This window comes from Lupinus angustifolius, chromosome LG12, assembly GCF_001865875.1.
Source record: "Lupinus angustifolius cultivar Tanjil chromosome LG12, LupAngTanjil_v1.0, whole genome shotgun sequence".
Classification (NCBI taxonomy): Eukaryota; Viridiplantae; Streptophyta; class Magnoliopsida; order Fabales; family Fabaceae; genus Lupinus; species Lupinus angustifolius.
The window spans coordinates 16076025-16100544 of record NC_032020.1 but is presented as its reverse complement, the minus strand read 5'-3'; the positions used below and the strand labels follow the sequence as shown (position 1 = coordinate 16100544).

Here is a 24520-nt window from a genome sequence, read left to right as displayed (position 1 = left end):
GACTCAAAGGGTATTATCGGGTTCTCAATTCACACGAGCTGACTTGCTTACAAGCGCGTCAAGGTTACGCTTTCTCTGATACATTACAACCGTTGATGATATAGTTATTTTGAAATGTAACGGTGTAGATTGTTTCCTGATTAAGAAAGAACTTTCTCGTCTTTTAAATACTTCAACACATGCACACAGAGAGAGAAAGAAATCCTAATATCCTTTTTGTTGCTGCTCTTATTTTTGTTCTTCATCCTTAATCGAAATCGGAATTTCAGCCACAAAAGTTGTAAAACTTGAGAATTCAATTGTATAATTTGAAACCCTAATTGTTGTTTGTGAAAGAGAATTCGTAAAAAAAGAGTTAGAAGATGGTAGCTGAAGCGGAAATCGTTTACCAGCAGAGTATTCCGAACATGTTAGACGTAAAGTATCGACTTTGCGTAGCGCAAGAACACAACGTCAAGGTTGAGGTTTCACCCACCTCCCCTTCTATCCAAATATTTAGCCAAGTTCGGGTTTCCTCTGAATCCTTTTCTACTGAAACTTCTTCGTATGAATCGGTGTGTTTATCTTCTTCTTTTAATACTTTTGAGTTTGTTTTTCAATTGGGTTATGTTACTGTAGTATTTATATTTTGTTTGCTGACCCCACCTAGTGGGATAAAGTTTTGATTTTTGTTGTAGTATTTTTTGGTTTGGTTATAGAATCGGTGTTTCCTTTATCCTTTTAGGTTTTTTAGGACTTTGATCGGTGTGTTTTTTTGGGTTGGAGTGATTCTTATGTTTCAAATTTCAATCAATATCTGGGTTTAGAAGTGAATTTTGTTTGGTTAATTTTGGGAAGTGGATCAGGTGTTAAATTTGATGTTTTTCTTCTATTGGGTGATAATTGTTGGGGAGATCTAATGGTCCTCTACTCTAGTGATTGCTGAACCTGAATTTTAGAACAAGAATTAGGAGATAGTTTTTTAATTAATTTTTCATGTTTGGTTAGTCCACTCATTCAACGCACTGCGGTTAGGAATGGATGCACTAGATAGAAAATTAAGGTAGCACCTATGGTAGAATAACTGTTAAAATCCCACTATAGGTGAGCATGTACGGTGAAAATAGGGTAACTCAGCTGCTAGAGGTGGATGGGACGAAGAATAATTATAGGTAATAAATCATTAAGGACGGTTTTAGATGTAAAACCTAGTTTATTGTCATTTGTTACGATAAGATAGTGTGGTGGTGTTTGATCCATGTAACCCATACTGCATGATAGGAAAAGTCATGGTTGTTGTTTATTTAACCCAGGTTTCGTACTGTATACCATCGAGAGAAATTTAAGATGAACATTGCTGAAATTTAAGATGAACATTGCTATTTATATTGATGTGCTGACCAATGTTTTATATGTGTGTTATAGGCTGTGACTCGCTCTGAGATCATCGAAGATTCCATTATGGAGACTCCTGCAGCCAAGTTTATCCCAAATGTGCGTTCCGGTAGCTATACTGAAATTGGGCCAAGGGTATCTATGGAAGATGAACACATTCAGATTGATGATCTAGCTTCCCATCTTGGATTTGTGTTCCAGTGCCCGATACCAAGCGCGTTTTATGCAGTTTTTGATGGGCATGGAGGGCCTGATGCAGCTGCTTTTGTTAAGAGGAATGCAATGAGCTTATTTTTTGAAGATGCTAATATGCTGCAGTCATATGATACTGATGCCTTTTTTATGAAGAAGCTGGAGGAGTCTCATCGAAGAGCATTTTTGCGGGCAGACCTCGCCTTGGCTGATGAGAGAAGTGTTAATAGTTCATGCGGGACTACAGCGTTGACTGCCCTTGTACTTGGAAGGCATTTGATGGTTGCTAATGCTGGTGACTGTCGAGCAGTACTTTGCCGAAGAGGTAAAGCTGTTGAGATGTCTCAAGATCACAGGCCAAGTTATTTACCAGAACAGAGGAGAGTGGAGGAGCTAGGTGGCTTTGTCGATGACGGATATCTCAATGGTTATCTTTCAGTAACTCGCGCACTTGGGGATTGGGACTTTAAATTTCCACTTGGTGCTGCATCTCCTCTTATTGCTGATCCAGATGTTCAATTGGTTACATTAACAGAGGAGGATGAGTTTTTGATCATTGGGTGTGATGGGATATGGGATGTAATGTCCAGCCAATACGCAGTTAGTCTTGCTCGCCGTCGACTAAGAAGGCATGACGACCCACAGCAATGTGCAAGAGAACTTGTCAAGGAAGCACTGCGCCTAAACACATCAGATAATCTCACAGTGATTGTTATATGCCTGTCCTCAGTTGAAAGCATTGTCGAATCTTGTCCGCCACGACGACGAAGATTTAAAGCTTGCGGTCTGTCCGAAGAAGCCTGTAACTGATTGAAGAGATTGATAGAAGATAATTGAATGTAAAAATGCATATATCATTGTTCTCAAATATTGCTTTCTTTAAATGATTAATATGTTTTTTAGGCTGTTTCAGAGAGTTAGAAAAAAGCCGCCAGTAGTTTTTTTGGGATATAATTGTTGAGGGGTAGTGTTTAGAACTATTTAATTGGAGGTGTATTTTGGATTGTGTAGGGATTTGTAACTAATTTTTGGCGGTGTAGATGAGGTCCCTTCTATGGTGATTTCAATTTCACAATGTTGTTGCATTTGTAAATAATAAATTGAGTTTGACTTCTTAACAATGCTTGGAAAGTGCATCAATAACCTTCATTTTTTTTCATCGCGTTTTGTTTGACACATGGGTTAGTTGAGACGTGGAGTGCACGTTTAAACCTTCCTTATTTGTTCTTAGTTGAACAACTTATCGTTCTTGAATCCTCACTGCTTCCTTGATTTCAATTATAATCGACTCTTGAATAAAAATAATACAAAAAAATAAGATATAATATATTTTTTTTACTGTGACTCTAATCATACCTATTATAGTCCTTCATTACCATATCTTTTTCTTCTTCAGTTTTTCATAAACATTGTCACCTTAAATAAAAGTCATGTTTGGGAAGACCACCAGTAAATACATCTGATAGGAATTAAAGTACAATTTATATTTCTCAAATTCTAAAGTGGTTATTAAATTATTATTTCAATTATATTTTGTCTTTTTTAAAAAGGGAAGGGAAGCCTGTGAATTTTCCTTGTCCAACAACATATCCAGACCTTGGTAAGGTGTATGAGGCCATGATTTCGTTATCTACAAGTTATAAACGTATGACTAAGGAAATTTTATGTTATTGTTATTGCCTCATGAATAAGTAGTATCCAATTCCAATCTCCACGTATCCAATGCCTCCTCCACTTTTTATATCCTAAAGAGATAGCACTTATTTATATCTTCCCTAATATGTTATTTAAAAATAATTATGAATTCATCTTTGATTGTAATCATCAAACTTTATGCTCTTAAGTCATAACTATAGTATCTTTCATTCAGACTATGTAGTATGAGTATATCGAGTTTGGTACTTATTACGGGTTAAAGTTTAAAGCAGAAGGAGATTATCTACTTTGGAGTTTGGAGAAATTTTTTCTAAAATGATTTTGAGGGTAAGGTGAGCATATAAGATTATATCTATCATCAATTAACTACAGTGAGTAAAATTAACTTACACCATGAAATTGTATAAGTACTTTTATATTCATTTTTAATTTAGTTAATTGGTATACGCTCCATCATCATTAAAGATCTAAAATATTCTTAGGATACATCATACAAGTAACACCTCCACTTAGTCACTTACCTTTGTTTTTTCAAAAAAAAAAAAAAGTAAAATAAAAGTAATGATAGAGCGTGAGAGCAGCTAAAGAATAATTATACAGCATGAGTCATGAGAGATTTATGTTCAATAAAGAAGTTTGTTTATGAGTAGATAATTGTGAATATTTATTTAAGCAAATTATCATTTGAAATTATTAATAAAATGATCCAATTGTCCTTTACTTAATAACAGCAAGGTGTCTTAAGCAATCTGATTTTTTTAGAGTAGAAATAGTTTGAGTTATTTAAGCAAAATAATATTAGGAGTTTCTCTTCATCCAACAGTATAAAAAATGTTAATTATTATTAACTCTTATATTAAAAATATATATTTAATGAATAATAAATAATATGTTGACCCTATAAAAATATTTGAACGTGTATATTTATTAATCTGATCATCGATTATATTCTGGCAAAAGTGTTAAGTATCCTACCTTGTTTTTATAAATTAATCACAGTAATTATTTAATTTAGTTTTGTGGCATTAATTAAGAGAAAACCTTGGATGGAGATGAAATTATGAAGAGATCACCAATAAGATCTTGACAATATATTAATATTTTAATTTTAATTAAATTTAATCTTAAATAATAGCATCAAAAACCATAAAATATATTTTTATCCAAACATGAGGTGTTACATCCATCTCCATGTAAGTTTTTCTCATTAATTAAGAGGAATATGTGTGTTGCCTAATTTGATTGAGCCGTCAAAAAGGCACAGCCACGCACACCAAGCATTATAATAATCTATAATTCTATAAGGAAAACCCAAAATAATCACTCATTATGATTTAATTTATGATTTTCTATTTTGCCTTTATCATTTTCTAATTTTATCAACAAAATCATATATAACCTAATGTTCATCTTCACCCGATATATGGGTCATGTTATTTGATTAACTATTTCTTCATTTTTACATTATAACTATTAATTTTTAATGTAGTAACATAAATGTTCAATTTTTAAAAATTGAACATTACATCAATTGAATAAATTCAACTACATATTACAAATATTTAACATAAAATATTATATTTGACATTTATGACATACAAATTACACATTATAAATGATAAAAACGGGTTGACAGACACGACACTGCATGTCAACATGCTAATAATCGTAATAATAAAAGAAAATACAAAAAACCACAGTAATGAACGGCTATAAGTGCATTAGCAATGATCCAACGGCTGCGATGTAATAAAAACGTAATCTCATTATTTTCCTTATTCTTGTTATGATGCAGGTATATTTTATGTAAGAAAAGAACATTGCGTGAGAGTGCATCGTTGTGGTTAGGTTTGTGAGAAAAAGAAAAAAACGAAGAAATAAGAATGGCTATGGCGATGGCTAACTTAGCGAAACGTAAGGGTTTCTTTGTTTTATCATCGGAGAGTATCAGATACTCACTTTCTCTCAGAGGATTCGCTTCTGGTTCTGGATCTGATGAAAACGACGTCGTCATCATCGGTGGTGGACCCGGCGGTTATGTCGCCGCTATTAAAGCCTCTCAGCTTGGTCTTAAGACTACTTGCATCGAGAAACGTGGTACTCTTGGCGGTACTTGTCTCAACGTTGGATGCATCCCTTCTAAGGTCTCACTCATCTCGATTTAAATTTTTCTCTCTATTTTTTTTGTTTCATTTTTTATTGTGGTTAGTTACACTTTGTTCTAGTCTTTCGTTGTGGAAATTGATCTGTTTCATTGTTTGATTTCATTGATTTGATAGTGTGTGCAGATGGTACAGGATTGGTTCATTTCTTTATTTGAATAAAAATGTTTCACTTTCTAATCTCATGTTGTGTTGTATTTTGTGTAAGGTTTGGCCTAATCACACTAGGTGTTGTTGTCTTTTTGCCTTGATTTGAAATCTATGTTCACCTTTGCTAAGGAAGGTTATTGTGATTTCGATCATCGGGAGATAAGTATAATGATAAATGAATTTTGAGGATGCCGAGTGCAATTAAGGCTCTGTTTTTGGGAAGGTTGGCTGGTTGATAAAACTAGCTGTGCACCTGCCTGAAATTGTTATATGTAATATTCTATTTGGATAAGGGTTAAAAAAATCATTTGCTGCAAAAATAAGGGGCAAAAATTAGTCGTGAATTATTGAAAGAGCTTACAGCTCTAGGAAAGCTATTTCAAGTGATTTTGAATAAGCTAGTTTACAGAAGCTACAATCTCCATTTTAAATAGTTACAATCTCCCTTTATTTTTTTTGTTCACCAAACATCTCTGCAAGTTTATTAGTTGAGTCAATAAGTGAATAACTTTTTATGCCAAACACTTGCTAATTCAAACCTCAGGAAGTCACCATAGTTATGTATTTGTAAAGTACATCAAATATAAAGTATAACTCATTCTTGTTCATTCTAACACGTCTAAATGTTACCCAAGCTGCATTTCCTTCTTATCTTTACTTAATGTTATATAGAATTTCATTCAACGTCCTCAAGACGGGTGGATATAACATTCTCTAACATGCTTTTTTATGGTTTGGTTCAGGCACTTTTGCATTCTTCCCACTTGTACCATGAGGCCAAACATTCATTTGCCCACCATGGGGTCAAGGTTTCATCTGTGGAGGTTGATTTGCCAGCCATGTTGGCACAAAAAGATAAAGCTGTTTCTAATCTTACCCGGGGTATTGAAGGTTTATTCAAGAAAAACAAGGTTAACTATGTCAAAGGATATGGCAAGTTTGTTTCTTCATCTGAGGTCTCTGTGGACACCATTGATGGTGGTAATACTGTTGTCAAAGGCAAGCATATTATAGTTGCCACTGGTTCAGATGTAAAATCTCTACCCGGTGTCACCATTGATGAAAAGAAAATTGTATCATCAACAGGGGCCCTTGCTTTGTCAGAAATTCCCAAGAGATTTGTGGTCATTGGGGCTGGTTATATTGGACTTGAAATGGGTTCTGTATGGGGCCGACTTGGCTCTGAGGTAACTGTTGTTGAATTTGCATCAGAGATTGTTCCAACAATGGATGCAGAAATCCGGAAGCAGTTTCAGCGTTCTCTTGAGAAGCAAGGCATGAAATTCAAGCTCAACACGAAGGTGGTCGGAGTTGACACTTCTGGGGATGGTGTGAAGCTGAGCCTTGAACCATCAGCTGGTGGTGATCAGACGATACTTGAAGCAGATGTCGTTCTTGTATCAGCTGGTAGGACTCCATTCACATCTGGACTTGGATTAGACAAGATAGGAGTTGAAACCGACAAGGTCGGGAGAATTTTGGTGAATGAAAGATTTTCGACAAATGTTTCTGGTGTTTATGCAATTGGAGATGTAATTCCAGGCCCAATGTTGGCACACAAGGCAGAAGAAGATGGCGTTGCTTGTGTTGAGTACATAGCTGGTAAGGTTGGTCATGTGGACTATGACAAAGTCCCCGGTGTTGTGTATACAAACCCTGAGGTTGCATATGTTGGGAAGACAGAGGAGCAGGTGAAGGCACTCGGTATTGAATACCGTGTTGGCAAGTTCCCTTTCATGGCTAATAGCAGGGCTAAGGCAATTGATAATGCTGAAGGTCTGGTCAAGATATTGGCTGAAAAGGAGACAGACAAGATATTGGGAGTGCATATTATGGCATCAAATGCTGGAGAGCTTATTCATGAAGCAGCCATAGCATTGCAGTATGATGCATCAAGTGAGGACATAGCACGTGTTTGCCATGCACATCCAACATTGAGCGAGGCTGTGAAAGAAGCCGCAATGGCCACTTATGACAAGCCCATTCACATTTGAAGACCCTGTTCCGTTTTCATTCTTGTTTTCATTTTTGTCCAAGAATTTTACCATGACTTGGAGATGTTACCATCTGTGTGTTAAAATCAGATTTCAGTGTTTAAATACAAAATAACAAAATTAGATCTTTATTTATTTCTACATACAATAAGAGGAATGGTTGTGTTTCTAATCCTTGCTGAATAATATCTCTCCCCTTTTCTATGGAGCAATATTGTAATTTCGCCTGTTCAATGAAAACATGTTAATCCAATATGGTTCTGTCTAACACATTATTAAGTGGTCCATGCTCCATAGAAATTATTCTCTTTAAGGTGTACAAATTGTTCTCTGGAGTCTGGTGCCTGAACTACTGCTACCACCGTTTTCATCTTATCAACTCCTTGATCATAAGCTGCTAATATTTTCTCTGCTGGATATGCACATTTCCCTCTAAAACCAATTATTGCTGCCCCACAGGCCGCAGCCAATGTTTTACAAAATAAAGAATCTACTATTCTTGACCTGAAAATTGTTCAACAATATCCATCTCCGTACTGATTTGAAACTAAGGCTAGAATCACAACAACAGACAGGAATGATGCAAGTTTAGCAATGTCTAACATTAATTGTTATCAAATAGATTTTATTTTCGCTAGTGTATTGGTGGTGTTAAAAATTCACTGTCTTAGTATATTCCAAGTTACGCGCACAAGGTTTACAGGATAATCCTGGAGGAATGGTTTCACCTAGAAATTCACTGCAGTTAAAGTTGATGCCAGGGAGAGAAGATGGGGAATAATACATGATATTTCATTCATTTATTTGCATGCTTTGCATCAAGGAATGTAATATTGTTACAGAATATGCATAAAAATTACTTGAATCAAAAGCGAAATTGGACCAATGGCAGTCTAAATTTTGCATCTGTTTCTTTCTAGTCCCTTGTTTCCCCCCTTCCATGTCAATAACCATGTCAATTAAAAGCATTCCAAATCTTAAACATGGTAAGATGGACCATACCCCACTAACAAGATTAAAGGTCTTTCTCCTCTTGGGAGACCAAGACCTTTCCGGGAACTACAATTCCAGGACAATCAGCTCACTACAAAACCATAAATAATTCTGCAAATGTAGCAAGAACTCCAGCCTTCAATTCCCTTATGGGTGTCCTCTTGCATATCTGGCCTCTTTCTGGCTTGCAAGGCCAGTCGAGCATCTCTTTCTCGCTCAAACTCACGGTAATCTGTCCGCTGCAAGAATGATACCTTGTCTAGATACTGGTTTGAGCTCTTCTTGTAAGCATCAAGCTCTACTTCCAGTCTCTTATTTTCTTCCTTAAATTCTCCCCGGTCTTTTTTAGTCTTATCAAGTACACTGAACTTCTGTTTCTTCTTGATTTGTTCAAGAATAGTATCCACAGCAGAAGGTGCAGGAGTTTTGGCTCTTTCTAATGCCTCCCTTGAGTCAGAATCTACCAGCTTTTTTACTTCATTTTCTTTACCAGCGAAGTCTCAAACCTCTGTAATCTGTTAAAGGAAACAAATGACCGCACTAGCTCTCAATGAAAATTTCTTAGTGTATGCTATACATAAATTAGTTTGGGCTTAAGTGCTTAACAATAGGTTGTAGTAAATTAAATATACAAGCTAGGCCAGTCCCATGTCCATGTCTACTTTGATATGATTAACTAATTCAGGCATGTATACATATTGAATTTGAAAAATTAAAATTAACATAAAACTTCAATTTACAAATTCTTCACACTTTTATATTTCCACTCCCGGCTAATTGCACAATCTATTTCCCCCAACCAATAAACATTTTATCATATGCAATCTTGATGCCTTTTAATTTAAAATGAAAAGATATACAATATTCATTTATCATATAAAATTAACCGAAAAAGCAATCTATTGCTCCATTAAAAATTAATAAAAACAAAATCAATTAAATAAAAAAAGTGAAGAGAGCAACATAAAAATAGATTAATTCTCCAAAAATTGATTTTCTGCGTTTAGCGATAAAGTGAAAAGGAACAGGTTAACAGAGATGAATATAGATGTAGATAAAATATCGTGAAAAGTTCGAGAAGAAGAGAGAGTGAGAAAGAAAAAGATGAGTTGTGTGGGTCAGCAATTGAACCTAAGGTCCTTCTTCCCATCATTCCCATCATTCCCATCATCATTATCATCATCATTATCATCATCATTATCACCACCATCATCATCATCATCATCATGTTGTTGTTGGTGGAATAGTAATCAAACTAAGAAGCGAATTTCGTTTTCCATAGTGAATTCTGTTGCAATATCTAATGCGCAGACACAAAAGAGGTTAAGGCTCAAACAACTTTTCCGTGAAGCCAATGAGAGGTGCCTCAATGATCCCATGGATGGTGTTTCCTTCACCCTCCAAGACTTTACTCAAGCCCTAGATCACTATGACTTTCACTCTCAACTTGGTACCAAGGTAGATACATACTCACTCTTAAACCATTATTCTTCTATCAATCTAAGCTTTGTTTTTTGTTTTGTTTTGTTAATTTTAGACTAAATTACACTGATAATTTTGGGTGATGAGTTTAATTAAGCTAAATATCATAATGTGTCAGGGTAATTGAGTTGTGTAATATATGGTATTTATGTCGTGTGTGGTGTCCATGCTTGCCAGTATAGATTAGGAAGCATATGTTTGAAGTTGTTCTGTTATGTTCGGTTATGATGTATATTTCGAATTGTAAATGAGTGGGTGGTATGTTTCAGGTTATAGGAACTGTGTTCTGCACGGATGAAAATGGAGCACTTGTAGAGATTGCTGCAAAATCTGCTGCGTATTTGCCCCTCCAAGAGGCTTGCATCCACAGAGTTAACCATGTGGAAGAAGCAGGCATAGTTCCTGGGTTCAGAGCGGAGTTTTTTATCATTGGTGAGAATGAGGCCAATGATAGTTTGATCTTGAGTTTGAGACCAATGCAGTATGGTCTTGCTTGGGAACGTTGTAGACAACTTCAAGCAGATAATGTTGTTGTCAACGGTAAGGTGGGTTTACTCCTACTATCAAATTCATTTCAAGATTCAGCATTGATTTAGTTCATTTCAAAAATCATAATGACATGAATTTATTTCTAGCTAACCTCTATGCCCTATCAACTTAAGATTGCAGAAAGTGAAGCATGATGGAAACTATTTACTATTAGTATTACCCCTGCATTTTGTGTGGCAGGTTGTCGGAGCAAAAAAAGGAGGGGTGATGGTTGAGGTTGAAGGCCTGAGAGGGTTTGTTCCATTTTCGCAGATATCAACGGTTAGCTCTTGAGCCACGTTGACATTTATGGACTTGCAGTTAGTCTGTTTAAACTTGCTGCCTGTCAAGAGATTCAAATTATGGGGTAGAGAACTGGGGATAAATGATTATGAATATGACCTAACTCTGATTGCATGTTCTAATAATAAATGTAAACTGAGAATTGTTGATGCAACATATTGTGTAATATGGAGAATGTCAAAGCCATAGTAAGTTTTGGTACAGACTTGTAAGTTTCAAAATATCTTCTAATATTCTTAATATCAATGTTTAAATAGAGTATTTCATTTTTCTAAATATAACTTTTATGCTTCTGCAAGTTCTAATGTGGATTACTTAATGCAAAAAAGAAAAGACTTATTTTCATGTTATTTCTGTCTTTCACCTAACTTCCTAAGACATCAAGTTCATTAATTTTTGTACTATAGCAACTAGCTAAGTAGTCTTTACTCTTTACTTTTTGCTTATTTTCTTTTCAGAAATCAACTGGAGAAGAGCTTCTTGAGAAGGAACTTCCTCTTAAATTTGAAGAGGTGGATGAGAAACAGTCTATACTCGTCCTTAGTAACCGCAAGGCCGTGGCTGACAGCCAGCCACAGCTGGGAATTGGATCAGTAGTCATTGGCTCTGTTCGAAGCCTAAAGCCATATGGTGCCATCATTGACATTGGTGGCATTAATGGTCTCCTTCATGTCAGTCAGATCAGTCATGACCGTGTAACAGATGTTGAAGCTGTTCTTCAACCTGGTGATATACTAAAGGTTGGCCTCTAATGAGTTATGTCGATGTTGGTCAGATTTACAGGCATCATATGGACTTGAAAATCTCAATTATATTATTTGTTTAGGTGATGATTTTAAGTCATGATCAGGAGAGGGGCCGAGTAAGTCTTTCCACGAAGAAGCTAGAACCTACTCATGGAGACATGATTCGTAATCCAAAGCTTGTCTTTGAGAAGGTATTTTCACAAAGAATCTTGATGCTTTTACTTGTTACATATGTAAACTATAAGTCTAGAATATCAACTTCACCACTACTAGTTTATTTTCACTTCCTGCTTTTCTAGCTATCTAATGTTAATGCCTTAGTTTGATATATCATATAAGAAGCTAATAAAATTAACTTCCTCTTTCTCATCTTTTCTTTGACAAATTATCTACTTCAACCCTTATCTTCATCATTGGCGGTTTTTTTAAAGAAAATGCAGACATGTAATTCTGAATTTTTCCCTTATAGGCGGAGGAGATGGCTCAGACATTCAGACAGAGAATAGCCGACGTGGAAGCTAAGGCTCGTGCTAATATGCTTAATTCCAGCCCGAGGTATGTATTTGTTTATTATTTGTTCAAAATTCTGAACCCAGTGAAAATGTAGTAACAGCTGGGAGACTAAAATACAGAGAACATAACAAAGGCATCACTTCTGCAACAGAGATAGGCTGTTGGAGCCTCTGAAATGAGAAGGATAAAAAATGATTTTCACTAACCTTTTTTTTTTGAGAAACCAGGATACAAGGAAATTCAGTGCATTTGCAAGTTACTTATTAGCCTAGTTATTTCAAAATGGGTAGTTTTAATCAGCCTAATACCAGAAGAGATATAAGTAGAATTGGGCATTTAAGATATTTCCATAACTTGAGATAAGAATATACGTCTGCTTCCAATGATAAGCAATTCTTGTTGGGATTAGATTTCGTATGAGTTGAGAAAGTTATGCTAAATTAAACAATCCTTGGGGTTTGACTTAAATTACATTTGACATCCTCTTGTTTTAAAAGTTACACTCAGCTCCCAGAGATTCAGTAATCAGTAAACTCGTAGGAGATGTTTGAAATTATACTAACGGACTAACCTCTCCAAGTGACTATAACTTCTGAAACAAGAAGGATGTCATGTGTAATTAAGTTAGATGGAGTCACTGTAATTTCTCCTTATTCATTTGATGGCCCTATGTCCCCCCTTATCCTTTGCGTCGCAGAGTGGATTAACTCTCAGCAGCGGTGGATCTTACTTGAGAAGGGACTGATCTGAGTGAAGTGCCCACAGCTGAAGAATCATGACTGAAAATTGCCTGGCTTTTTTTCCTTTCATGTTTTGTTATAATGTTGAGCTTATAATGTTGAATGAAAAATAAATGCTCCATTATCTTTGTAATGTAAAAACCATTCAAAATTTTCTGTATTTCGCAAAATCTAAAGGGTAGGTACATAGTTAACTTAATGTGCAGCATAGGTCCTTGTTTTTGCTTACTGCATTTTTGCCTATACTGGCTGGTTTGATCGTTATTGATTCATGTAGATGGCTACTTTTATCACTTTTGCAACTCAGCACCTACAATTCCAAAATACAAAATCTATATAATGGTTTCATCAACAACAAAAATCCAATGAAATAGTTTTTGTTTTTATTTTCTAATTCTTGCTAATTAGTGCCCCTATATTTTCTTTCAAACAAGGATATAACAAAATGTGTGGACTAAAGCCTCAAAATTATTTGATCTGATACATAAACACTGCATCATGATGAAGTTTGATCACTCTATTGAAAATAACTTTAAAAAGGAAAAAAACTGCAGAGACAATTAAAAGTGGGAGGATTCATCATGGTGTAAGTGGTACAAAACAGGGAAGTTCCAAAAGACATGCCGTTTTTACAACGTGGACTTAATAAGGGCCATTGAATCTGGACTATTAAGTTATCTTTCTTCAAATTTCGATCATTTTTCTTTTTTCTACAGTAATTTAAGATTCATACATCACTTTGGCGTATCACAATTTGTGTTGTTAGTTGTTACATATTACCAGATTGAACGCAATGGTAACTGAGTTGTATTAATTTCATGACAAAGTAATATATATATATATATACTCAGTATAATGATTTGTGTATAATGAGTACGTAATACATTATCTTTTGTTCATTTTTGTATTAATTTTATTTAAAAGTTAATAATAATTGAATATGATTAATGATACAATTCAGTAATGCACTTTTATTTTCTTTATATAGTATCATTGGTATACAGTCATGTAATAACAATCAAACATGAGGAGAATCTTGTAGGATGATATTATTATATAATGTGTTTTGAGCATCTATTACTAGTGGGAACGTAGATTTTGGTGACTTGGCTATGTATTGGATGCAAGTACAAAGTAATCAACATTGTGTTATTCTCAATCTTTCACCCAAATAGAATGGTCCTCTACATAAGCCCCTAGATAAAAAATAGACACGTGTAGTATATGGGGATGTCACATAATGTTAGAGAAGAAGAAGAACAGAAGAGTAATGCACAGAAGAAGAAGGTATGAAAGATGAAGCAGTGAAAACAGAGAGAATAGAGAGTTGCCAAATTTAGAAAGTATTAGTTGGGATTAACTACCAACTAACCATAGGAATTGCTATTTATAGAATTAGTTACACAAAGGCCCAAATACAACAACAAGAGGCCCACCAATTTCTACTAGTTCATGAATTACATTTTCCTATACTCCTCCTTAATTCAAACTAGTTAGACTAGCAATTCCTAGCCTTCTTCTCTGAACTTCGAAGGCTTCCTTCTTCAATGCTTTAGTTAGAGCATCAGCAAGTTGCTCATCTGATCTGCAGTGTTCTAGCTTCAGATTCCCTTTGTCAACTTGATCTCTTAGGAAATGAAACTTGGTTTCTATGTGCTTGCTTCTCCCATGAGCTATGGGATTCTTGGCTAAGTTGATTGCTGATTTGTTGTCTACATAGAGTAACATGTATTCTGCAGAATGCATTCCTAATTCTTTGAGCAGGGAGAGTAACCATAGAGCTTGACATCCTCCCAAACAGGCAGCAATGTACTCTGCCTCACATGATGAAAGAGCTACAACTTCTTGCTTCTTAGAGCTCCAGCTAACAGGGGCTTCATCAAACTTAAACACATAACCAGTTGTGCTTTTTCTGTCATCCTTGTCACCACACCAATCAGCATCAGTGTATCCAACCATTCTTGCTTTTCTTCTGTTGTTTTTGTTTGGAAAGAGTATTCCATAGTCTAAGCTTCCCTTCAAGTACCTGAGTACTCGTTTTGCTGCCATCATGTGTGAGTATTTAGGTTTATCCATGTACCTGCTAATCACTCCTACTCCATAAGTGATATCTGGTCTTGAGTTGCAAATGTATCTCAATGACCCTATTATTTGTCTGTAGAGTGTAGGATCAACTTCTTCATCTCCTTCCTTATCTCTGCTCAGAAGATTTCCAGTCTCAACTGGTGTAGGTGATGGATTACACTCACTCATGTTGAATCTGCTAAGTACATCAGATATGTATTTCTTCTGATGCATTAGTATTCCTTTGATTGTCTTCACAAACTCAATCCCTAGGAAGTATGAGAGCCCTCCTAGGTCTGACATTTCAAATTCTTGCTTCAGTTTTGTCTTTATATCTTCTACTTTTGCAAGATTTCCTCCAGTTATCAAGAGGTCATCAACATATAAGCATAGTATCATTGTTGCCTCAGTTTGTGTGACTTTGCTGTAGATTCCATGTTCACTGGTGCACCTGGTGAGTCCTTGCTTGACAAGAAAGCTATCAATTCGTTTGTTCCATACTCTAGGTGCCTGTTTTAGCCCATAGAGTGCTTTGTGCAATTTGTATACTTTCTGTGCATGACTTGGTATCTCAAAGCCTAGAGGTTGTGATACAAAAACCTCTTTGTCAAGTGGACCATTCAAGAAAGCAGATTTCACATCCATTTGGCATAGGGTCCAGTCCATAGAGCATGCTATTGCTATGACTAGCCTTACTGTCTCCATCCTTGCCACAGGTGCAAACACTTCATCAAAATCTATTCCTGGTTTTTGCAAGAAGCCTTTTGCTACTAATCTAGCTTTATACTTGGCCACTGTTCCATCAGGTTTCATTTTCACCTTGTACACCCATTTTACTGGGATGGCTTTCTTTCCTTCTGGTAGGTGTGTGAGTTCCCATGTTCCATTCTTCTCAATGGAGTTGATCTCTTCCTTCATGGCCTCAACCCAGCATTCCTTTCTGATTGCCTGTTCAAAAGTTATTGGTTCCATTTCTGCCAGAAGAGCCATATGGACAAGATCACCTTCAGAAGTAATTGAGGTATCTGAAAATATCTCATAATCTCTCAACCTTGTTGGTCTTTGTCTTTCTCTCTGAGGTCTTCCAGTGATTGGTGAGATTACTTCATCCCTTTGAGTTTCTTGAGGTGTTTTGTTGCCGAACTCAATATCAATCTGTCTAGCCTTGTGTGAGTTTTCTTGAATTGAATTCCATTCCCAAGCTTTAGTCTCATCAAACTTGATGTCTCTGCTGTAGTGAATGGAATCAGTTCAGGGGTTATAGAGTTTGTATGCCCCTGTTGAATGATATCCTAGGAAGATTAGCTTTTCTCCTCTGTCATCCAGTTTTTGTCTCTTGATATCTGGTATGTGTCTATAACATATTGATCCAAATATCCTGAAATGCTTCACACTTGGCTTGAGTCCTGACCATGCCTCTTCTGGTGTCACACCTTGCAACCTTTTTGTAGGACTCCTGTTAGCAATGTAGGCTGCAGTGGCTACAGCTTCCCCCCAAAATTTCTTAGGAAGTTCTTTAGTTTTCATCATGCTCCTTGCCATATTTAGGATAGTTCTGTTGACCCTTTCTGCTGTTCCATTGTGTTGAGGGGTGTATGGTGAGATGATCTCATGAGTGATGCCTTCTTGTTCACAGAAAGCATGAAATTCATTGGATGTGTATTCTCCTCCACCATCACTCCTTAGTAGCTTCAGTTGGTTTCCACATTGCTTTTCAACCATTGTCTTGAAACTCATAAATCTGTTCAGGACTTCACTTTTCTTCTTCAGTAGGTAGATCCATAATTTTCTGGTGTGATCATCTTTAAAGGTTAGGAAATATTTGTTTCCACCCAATGATTGCACCTCCAAAGGGCCACATACATCAGTGTGAACTACTTCTAGTGGTCTTGATGTTCTTGATTGCACTTGTGAGCTGAAAGAATTCCTAGTTTGTTTGCTTGTGAGGCAGTCTTCACATGTTTCAGTTGGTGTGTAGATATTAGGAAGTCCACTCACCATTCCATCCTTACTCATCAATTCTAGACTTCTGAAGTTGATGTGCCCAAACCTTTTGTGCCAAATCCATGTTTCATCTGCTATGGACTCTAAGCATTCATGATCCTCAAGCTGAATTCCAATCTTGAAAGTTCTGTTGGTTGATAGTGGAGCCTTCAAGATTAGTGTTCTGTTTTTGTTGAAGATTTTCAGCATTCTATCCTCCATCCTCATGTTGTATCCCTTCTCAAGCAACTGACCAAGGCTTATGAGGTTGTTTTTCATTTTTGGCACATACAAAACATTTGATATGTATGATGCAGTGCCATCCTTCTTCTTGATTCCTATTTTTCCAATTCCCTCTGCAGTGATGAAACTGTTATCTGCAAATTTCACTTTGGTCTTCACAGAATCATCAAGAGTCAAGAACCACTCCTTGTGCCCTGTCATGTGATTTGAGCATCCAGTGTCAAGGTACCAACTATCTGCAGGAAGTTGTTGATCATTTTTTGCAGTGATCATCAACAATGCTTCATCTAGGTCACTTTCTTCTAAGCCTGTGATCTCCTTTTCTGCCATTAGTAGAACTTCTTCATCAGAATCCTCCTCTTTGGCTAATCTGGCTTCAGCATCTTTGCCTCTTCTTTTGAGTTTGCATTCTGATGCAAAGTGTCCCCAATTCCTACAGTTGAAACACTGAATATTGCTCTTATCTTTCTTCTTCATGCCATTGTTAGGCTTCTTGGTGTACTTCTTTTCAAACTCAGGAGGATTAGTCTTAGTGAATCCCTGGCTATGTTGATTAGAGCCTTCACCCTCTTGTCTCTTATCACTTAACCATCTTCTACCATCTCTTCTTGGTTTGTTATTGTGCCCTGAGTTTTTCTTCTGAAATTGAGCACTGAGTGCTTGTTGTGATTGCCTGTCATTCATCCTTTCTAGAAATCTCTGTTCATGAGCCTCCAAAGAACCTTGCAATTCATCAATCTTGAAGTGTTCAAGATCCTTTGATTCCTCAATTGCTACAACTACATGATCGAATTTAGCTGAAAGAGTTCTAAGGATTTTTTCAACTATACCTTGCTCTGACATCTGCTCACCACAACTCTTCATCTGGTTGATTAAGCCTCGAATTCTTGTGAAGTACTCAGATACTCTCTCTTGCTCCTCCATCTGAAGCAATTCATACTGCCTTCTCATCATTTGCAGTCTCACCTTCTTTATTTTCCTTCCACCCGCATAACACTTCTCAAGAATATCTCAGGCTTCCTTTGAAGATGATGCAGCTGAGATTTTCTCAAAGTTTGAGGAATCTACACACTGGTGTATTAGGAAGATAGCTTTACAGTCCCTCTTCTTAATTTCCCTGTACTCCAATCTGTCATCTTCTGTTTGGTTCTCCTCACCAATTAATGGAACCCCTCCTTGAACTACTTCAAGACATTCCTGAAAACCGAAAATTGCCTTCATCTGTATGCTCCAGTGCTCATAATTCTTCCCGTCGAGTATAGGAAGATTCATTGTGAACCCATTCGAGGTCGTCATGACTTTCTTGAAAAAAAATTTGCTTCCACCCTTGCACGAATGATCCTCAACCGTGAGCTCCACTCCTTGAGGCTCCCTGTGACCTTCTTGTCACTACCACTGGTTGGATCGTTTCTAGCTCGTGATACCACTGTTAGAGAAGAAGAAGAACAGAAGAGTAATGCACAGAAGAAGAAGGTATGAAAGATGAAGCAGTGAAAACAGAGAGAATAGAGAGTTGCCAAATTTAGAAAGTATTAGTTGGGATTAACTACCAACTAACCATAGGAATTGCTATTTATAGAATTAGTTACACAAATGCCCAAATACAACAACAAGAGGCCCACCAATTTTTACTAGTTCATGAATTACATTTTCCTATACATAATACTCAGAATCTGATATATATCCCTTTGCATGGCCACCATTCACCAACACCCAGGTGTGAACTCTGACTTTAAAAATTAACTAGATAATGGTAAAGAAGAGAAAACATGCAATTTGGTTAATTAAAATTAATCAAGACAAAGCTTATAAAACACGCTTCCTTTGGCAGAAGCACTAGTTATTTTATTCTATGTACAATTGCTGCAAATGTAGAGTTAGAAACGTATGCTTTATATAACTGGCAAAGATAAGGGTACACATAGTTTCACGCTTATCCTTATAATATTGCTTTTTAACCTTAATAATTTAGTTCCGAAGTCCAGGCGTGCATATAAAGGACAAGACAGTGGTGGTCCTTTTAGTATTACAATAATGGAAATTATGGGATGAACAACTCCTTTGTCCATTTCAAGCCAATCAAAATGAATAATTTAATTGGAAAAAAATTATAAAAGAAATAAATTAATATTTTATATTATTTTAGAAAATATTATTAGTTAGGGACATACAATATTGTACTTTAAGATGTAAAATCTTTTTCCACAATAATAATGACATTAGTGATGAGACACTCAATTTTCTTTTATTGTTTTTTATACCAAAAGTCTCCTAATATATACTCGAAACTGGAAAACTAAGAACTCAAAGATATAAAAATCATCAAAATGATATAAATGTATGAAATATATAAATGTTTTGCCATCTTCAGTTTATGCTTGTCATGCTAACTATAATTTGTGGTGGCTATTAGTGGGAATTGACATCATGATGTTCTAAATTTATATTGAAAAACACTTGTGTGAAGATATATGTATATAGAGAAAACCAATAAAATTTAATTTTAATTAAAATTTAATTATAAAATCAAAAAACATAAATAGAGGGAGGAGTACGTGTCCAAGATGGACATTATCCAACTCTGTTATGCTTTTATTATTACTCCCTTCCGGTATCAGTTTCCTTGTGGGGAGTAGGATCTGATGCTTCTAGAATTTGTCTCTGTATAACAATCCCTTTCACACTGCGTCACAAGTGATGATTGTACAAGTTTAAACTATAACGTACTCTATTAAGTATGAAAGTATAACTTAATTAATTATCGGACATAAAAATATGAGGATTTGAATTCAAATTTACATGACTATACACTTTCCCATTTCCCAAATCCATCCCGAAAAATCACTTAAAAGTGTTTCTGGAAGTAGTATAACATTCCTCTTAAATTAGAGACTGGCCGAGATGGATACAATTAATCTACACAAATTGAATTGCAACTTTTCTGGTTTGTGCCACCAATATTCTTGAACAATTGGATTAGCTGTTACAGAATAAGAATTAACTTTTTAATAAATATTATATCTGTATAGCATTATTATTCAACTAATTCCTCCAATTATTTACTAATAAAGATGATTCTCAAAACGAGATTATATTTTTATAATATTTAAACTTTTACCATTCTTTCTTTGGGCATTCTACATTTCTACTGTAACTAACTCTTACTAGTTATCATTCCGGGATAAGCACTTAAGAAGGTCCATCAATTTTATTACTCCAAAAATAACGTCTACCTAATTAACTAGCTAGAATGTATAAAAAATGTGTTGATCAAATGGTATAAGGCCTCACTAGATTTCAAGATAACAAAAACATCAATGACTTGGGAGCAACACTTGTTGGGAGAAACAATCACACACTCCAAAAATGATTAATTCCTCAACTAGTGAAGACATACTATTAGTAGTACAAAAAAAACTAGCTAAAATGTCATTTTTAATATATATAAATGCTTAATCATGATCTTGAAAATGAATAAATCTTTAATCCACCAAAGTAGAAACTAGTTTGAATCTCCTACCGATTATACAAATTAAAATATGTTGAGCTCCAATGTGCCAGTGTGAATGTTATATATTTCATATTAGTTATAAATTATGGAGTGTGACTGATATTTGTTATCAGAGAGGATAATACATAAGTAAAATTGGAGTTATAAGGTGGTCTGATGGTGAAGAAGGCGGTCATAAGGAATGAAGTGCAGCAGGTTGTAGGTGAGTATTTAGTTGTGAAGAGCAATAGCAAGTTGGATGGAGATCTCCTATACCTATTAGTGTCCTTAATGATGTATCAAACCAATCAAAATGTATCAATTAATTGAGAGGCACTTGCACAACAAAGTGTAGAAAGTCAAACTTTCAAAGGTTGATGCTTCCAAACTACTACAATAATTTATCCTCCGAATATAAATTTAAGTATTAGTTACTGTAATTCGTTGAATCATCGTTAACTCTTACTAATTCATTCTACTCTTTCTCTCTCATTCATGCTCATCCATTCCCAACTATTGTTTTCTATTTTTTCTCCCACGTTTTCCAAAACACCTACTGCATTTATAAAAAGCCCCACTCTTCTCTATTCCACATCAAAGACTCTTTGTCTCTCATTCTCTTTATCTCTATCTCATACATCTTCATAATTAATCAAACAAGGGTTTTACTTTGTTTAGAGGTAATGACAGTTGTGGAATCAATGGTTGTAAAAGGAAGAGACAGTAGCAGCAGCAACAACAACAACAACATAGAAAGCAAGGAAGACATGGACCTAAGAAGAGGTCCTTGGACCGTTGATGAGGACCTCGCCCTCACCAATTACATTGCCAATCATGGCGAGGGTCGATGGAATTCCCTAGCCCCTTTAGCAGGTAACTTTCTTTCCTTATGTGTTTTATTTTACACAATATATTGCTCTACTATTATATTCTATGTGACCGTACTTCATGATGGTGTGAACCCTCTACTTCTTATCTCTTTTCCTCACCACCATGAATTTTGGATAGAAACCCATTAAGGATTAATACAAATTAGAAAGCCAAAGTTCGCTGTTATGAGATTAAGAGCGTATGATGATGATATTGAATCATATATGCTAATACCAGGCCTAAATATGACATAGAAATATACTTTCGTGTTGGGTCAATACTCAATAATATGCATGATTCATAATTATGGAATATACTATATGGCAAGGAATTTATGAATATTGGTCTGTTATAATTGCTTGGCCGCAAATCACTTGTGTGTCAAAAGGAAAAAAGAAAATGAATTGATGTTTCAGAAAAAGAAAGGACCATGTAGGTTGTACTTGGCAGAAAATAATGTTTCCTTTTCCCCTTATTTGTAGTCTTTTGTTATTTCATATGCTTTACCAATCTGAGTATAATTGAGCTTCTTTTGTTATAGGCCTCAAACGAACGGGAAAGAGTTGCAGATTGAGGTGGCTGAACTATCTCCATCCTGATGTTCGTCTTGGAAACATCACACTTGAAGAACAACTTTTGATTCTTGAGCTCCATAATCGCTGGGGTAACAGGTATATAATTCAAGCCATTAAATATATATGCATTCAATTGGACTAAACTCAGGTTGTGGTGGTGCTGTTTTCTAATAAAGACATAGTAAATGTACAAGCTATTATATTTTATTTAAAGCATCAGCATCATAAACACTTGCATATGATTTGATTTGACTTATTTCTTTGTTTATAAGATTAATCAGTCTTCTTTATTAATTAATTGGATTAGATGGTCTAAAATTGCTCAATGTTTACCGGGAAGGACGGACAATGAGATAAAAAACTATTGGAGAACTCGTGTTCAAAAACATGCCAAACAACTTAAATGCGACATGAATAGCAAGCAATTCAAGGACACCATACGCTACCTTTGGATGCCAAGGCTAGTAGAGCGCATTCAAGCCTCAGCACCAACCACCTTCAAAATGAGTTCTCCAACTTTGTGTACATGTACAAATGTCACCACTAGTAACATATACGACAACAACCTCAACAATTCCGAGGTTCACAAAGGGAAAATGGTGTTACCTCAAAATGGTGTTATGAACGATGATTTTGTTGGTTCACACATTACTACTTCTACTTCACAAAGTTATACCCCAGAGAATAGTAGTACTGGAGCATCATCAGACACGTTTGGGACTCATGAAGTTTCACCAATCTTGGATTTGAGTATTGATTATTACAGTGTTCCAGTTAGTTCTAACAATAACCCTAACCCTCAAGATTACTTTCAACCCTCTCAATTTAACTACTCTGATTGCATCACAAGCCCATCTTGGTTCAATTTTCAAGCCATGGAGCCAAACTCACCGTGGATTCAAAGTGGGGACACATTGAACAATTTTTGGAATGTTGACAGTAACATGTTTCTACAGCAACAACTCATGAGTGACAACATGTAAAACGTTAAGGAATAATAAGAAATTAGGGGAGCATTTTTTTTAAAACAAAGGAAGGGTTGTTGTGAAATATAGAGATCAAAGTAGGAAATAGAAACATCAAACAAAATAGATTTGTGGAAATATTTGTAATATTTTAGCTTTCTTTATATATGATTTCATTCTTTGAAATTATTAAATTTATTTTATTTTACATATTGATTTGATTCCCATCTTAATCTCCTCGCTTATTTAGTAGCTAGTGAGTTCATGATCGTACCTATATAATTAATAAATAATAGTTTAAAGATAGGCATAGTTATTGGTTCCATAATCCACACCTTTTTTCCATTGCCAAGTCGCTAGTACAAAAGTTACTATATTAGTAATCCCACTTTGAAATCTTGTCCACGGGACCTGAACCATACCCCTTTCTTCCAAAGTGTTTCTAGATTGTTAAATCTTATAAGTAAAGGTGATAAGCAATTTGTAATATTTTAGACGTGGTATTCTATTATTGGTGAATTTCCTCCAATGTTCAAGTTGGCCATTAGGAACAACACTTTCGAAAGATAAAACGCATACCCTTTAATTATTACTCTCGCTAAGAATAAATTAAAAAAATCTTACTTTGCCACCTAAGTACGATTCCATGGACCCAATCTCATATTTAAACGCATACCCTGTAAATATGAGATTGTTAAATTCCACCCTCCATGGATGGTAGCTTCCTCTACAATTTCATTCAAGAAAAATATCCCACTTGTTTCTTTCTTTATGTGTGTGTTTTAGACTGATAAAGCAATTGGAAGTCTATTACTTATATATCTTCCTTTACTGAAGCGAAAACAAACATTGATGTCTTTGTTTAAATACTATTTTCCTTTTGTTCAATTATGCTCGTTTCAAAATCCTAGAAGCAGATCACTTCCTGACACTAGGTTTATTTAGTCTTCATCAAGATGGGAAAGCATCAATTTAATTCTAGAACAAGCGTTTTTACCTTGATGAGATGATGAAGCTTATTTTGCTACATTCTTAGAGTCTTATCAATGTCTGCTTCCCTTTCTTTTCTTTTTCTCTAGCTGATTGGTTGAGGAATCCTTCAAATGGTATTCTTCCGTATTATTTATAAGGATTTAGTGGATAGGAGTACCACTTGTTCTACTAATTTTTCTGTATCTCTATATTAATTCTCTTATTGCTGATAAAAAAAAATTGTCATGTTGTTTAGTAACAACAGCTAAATTTTTGTAACTTTGTACTTTTGTGAGGTTGTTATAAGTGTTGTTCTTAGAAATTGAATTATTGATTTTTTTATGAATCTAATGAGACCTTATATCACTAGATTTATTGATGGTTTTTATGATACCAAAACCCAAAAAATTAATTATAGGGATTAAAACATATTTAATCCTAGATTAAAATAACAAAACAAAAAAACTAAATATCTTTTTTATGATGAAAGTAAAATATTGTAATTTATGAATGAAATAACAAAAT

The 24520-nt window shown here is 35.3% G+C and overlaps 4 protein-coding genes across 9 annotated transcripts; all 4 read left to right on the top strand.

Moving 5' to 3' along the window:
• Positions 169 to 2684, top strand: LOC109363088 (probable protein phosphatase 2C 2). The gene is made up of 2 exons (XM_019609266.1): positions 169 to 554; positions 1405 to 2684. The coding sequence occupies exons 1-2, from the start codon at positions 363 to 365 to the stop codon at positions 2374 to 2376; spliced, it is 1164 nt and encodes a 387-aa protein (XP_019464811.1). The 5' UTR covers positions 169 to 362; the 3' UTR covers positions 2377 to 2684.
• LOC109362509 (dihydrolipoyl dehydrogenase, mitochondrial-like) lies at positions 5017 to 7736 on the top strand. Its single transcript, XM_019608340.1, has 2 exons — positions 5017 to 5366; positions 6278 to 7736. The coding sequence occupies exons 1-2, from the start codon at positions 5106 to 5108 to the stop codon at positions 7526 to 7528; spliced, it is 1512 nt and encodes a 503-aa protein (XP_019463885.1). The 5' UTR covers positions 5017 to 5105; the 3' UTR covers positions 7529 to 7736.
• Positions 9556 to 13130, top strand: LOC109362860 (30S ribosomal protein S1, chloroplastic-like). 6 transcript variants are annotated; one of them, XM_019608915.1, is made up of 8 exons: positions 9556 to 9672; positions 9751 to 9979; positions 10273 to 10548; positions 10733 to 10813; positions 11293 to 11574; positions 11661 to 11771; positions 12050 to 12135; positions 12796 to 13130. In XM_019608915.1, the coding sequence occupies exons 1-8, from the start codon at positions 9626 to 9628 to the stop codon at positions 12836 to 12838; spliced, it is 1155 nt and encodes a 384-aa protein (XP_019464460.1). In that variant the 5' UTR covers positions 9556 to 9625; the 3' UTR covers positions 12839 to 13130. The 6 variants fall into 6 exon arrangements, with proteins under 6 accessions (XP_019464460.1, XP_019464457.1, XP_019464456.1 ...); XM_019608912.1 differs by having other exon boundaries at positions 9560 to 9680; positions 9729 to 9979; XM_019608911.1 differs by having other exon boundaries at positions 9560 to 9683; positions 9729 to 9979.
• LOC109362862 (transcription factor MYB108-like) lies at positions 21166 to 23151 on the top strand. Its single transcript, XM_019608917.1, has 3 exons — positions 21166 to 21486; positions 22025 to 22154; positions 22366 to 23151. The coding sequence occupies exons 1-3, from the start codon at positions 21297 to 21299 to the stop codon at positions 23039 to 23041; spliced, it is 996 nt and encodes a 331-aa protein (XP_019464462.1). The 5' UTR covers positions 21166 to 21296; the 3' UTR covers positions 23042 to 23151.

What these genes read in the sequence shown, in the direction of transcription:
- LOC109362862 (XM_019608917.1), top strand. Translation starts at nt 21,297, where the DNA reads ATGACAGTTGTGGAATCAATGGTTGTAAAAGGAAGAGACAGTAGCAGC. An exon ending in TTCCCTAGCCCCTTTAGCAG is followed by an intron (nt 21,487 to 22,024) that starts GTAACTTTCTTT and finishes CTTTTGTTATAG; the next exon opens with GCCTCAAACGAACGGGAAAG. An exon ending in CATAATCGCTGGGGTAACAG is followed by an intron (nt 22,155 to 22,365) that starts GTATATAATTCA and finishes TAATTGGATTAG; the next exon opens with ATGGTCTAAAATTGCTCAAT.
- LOC109362860 (XM_019608911.1), top strand. Translation starts at nt 9,626, where the DNA reads ATGAGTTGTGTGGGTCAGCAATTGAACCTAAGGTCCTTCTTCCCATCA. An exon ending in ACTCTCAACTTGGTACCAAG is followed by an intron (nt 9,980 to 10,272) that starts GTAGATACATAC and finishes GGTATGTTTCAG; the next exon opens with GTTATAGGAACTGTGTTCTG. An exon ending in CAAAGCTTGTCTTTGAGAAG is followed by an intron (nt 11,772 to 12,049) that starts GTATTTTCACAA and finishes TTTCCCTTATAG; the next exon opens with GCGGAGGAGATGGCTCAGAC.
- LOC109363088 (XM_019609266.1), top strand. Translation starts at nt 363, where the DNA reads ATGGTAGCTGAAGCGGAAATCGTTTACCAGCAGAGTATTCCGAACATG. An exon ending in AAACTTCTTCGTATGAATCG is followed by an intron (nt 555 to 1,404) that starts GTGTGTTTATCT and finishes TGTGTGTTATAG; the next exon opens with GCTGTGACTCGCTCTGAGAT.
- LOC109362509 (XM_019608340.1), top strand. Translation starts at nt 5,106, where the DNA reads ATGGCTATGGCGATGGCTAACTTAGCGAAACGTAAGGGTTTCTTTGTT. An exon ending in TTGGATGCATCCCTTCTAAG is followed by an intron (nt 5,367 to 6,277) that starts GTCTCACTCATC and finishes GGTTTGGTTCAG; the next exon opens with GCACTTTTGCATTCTTCCCA.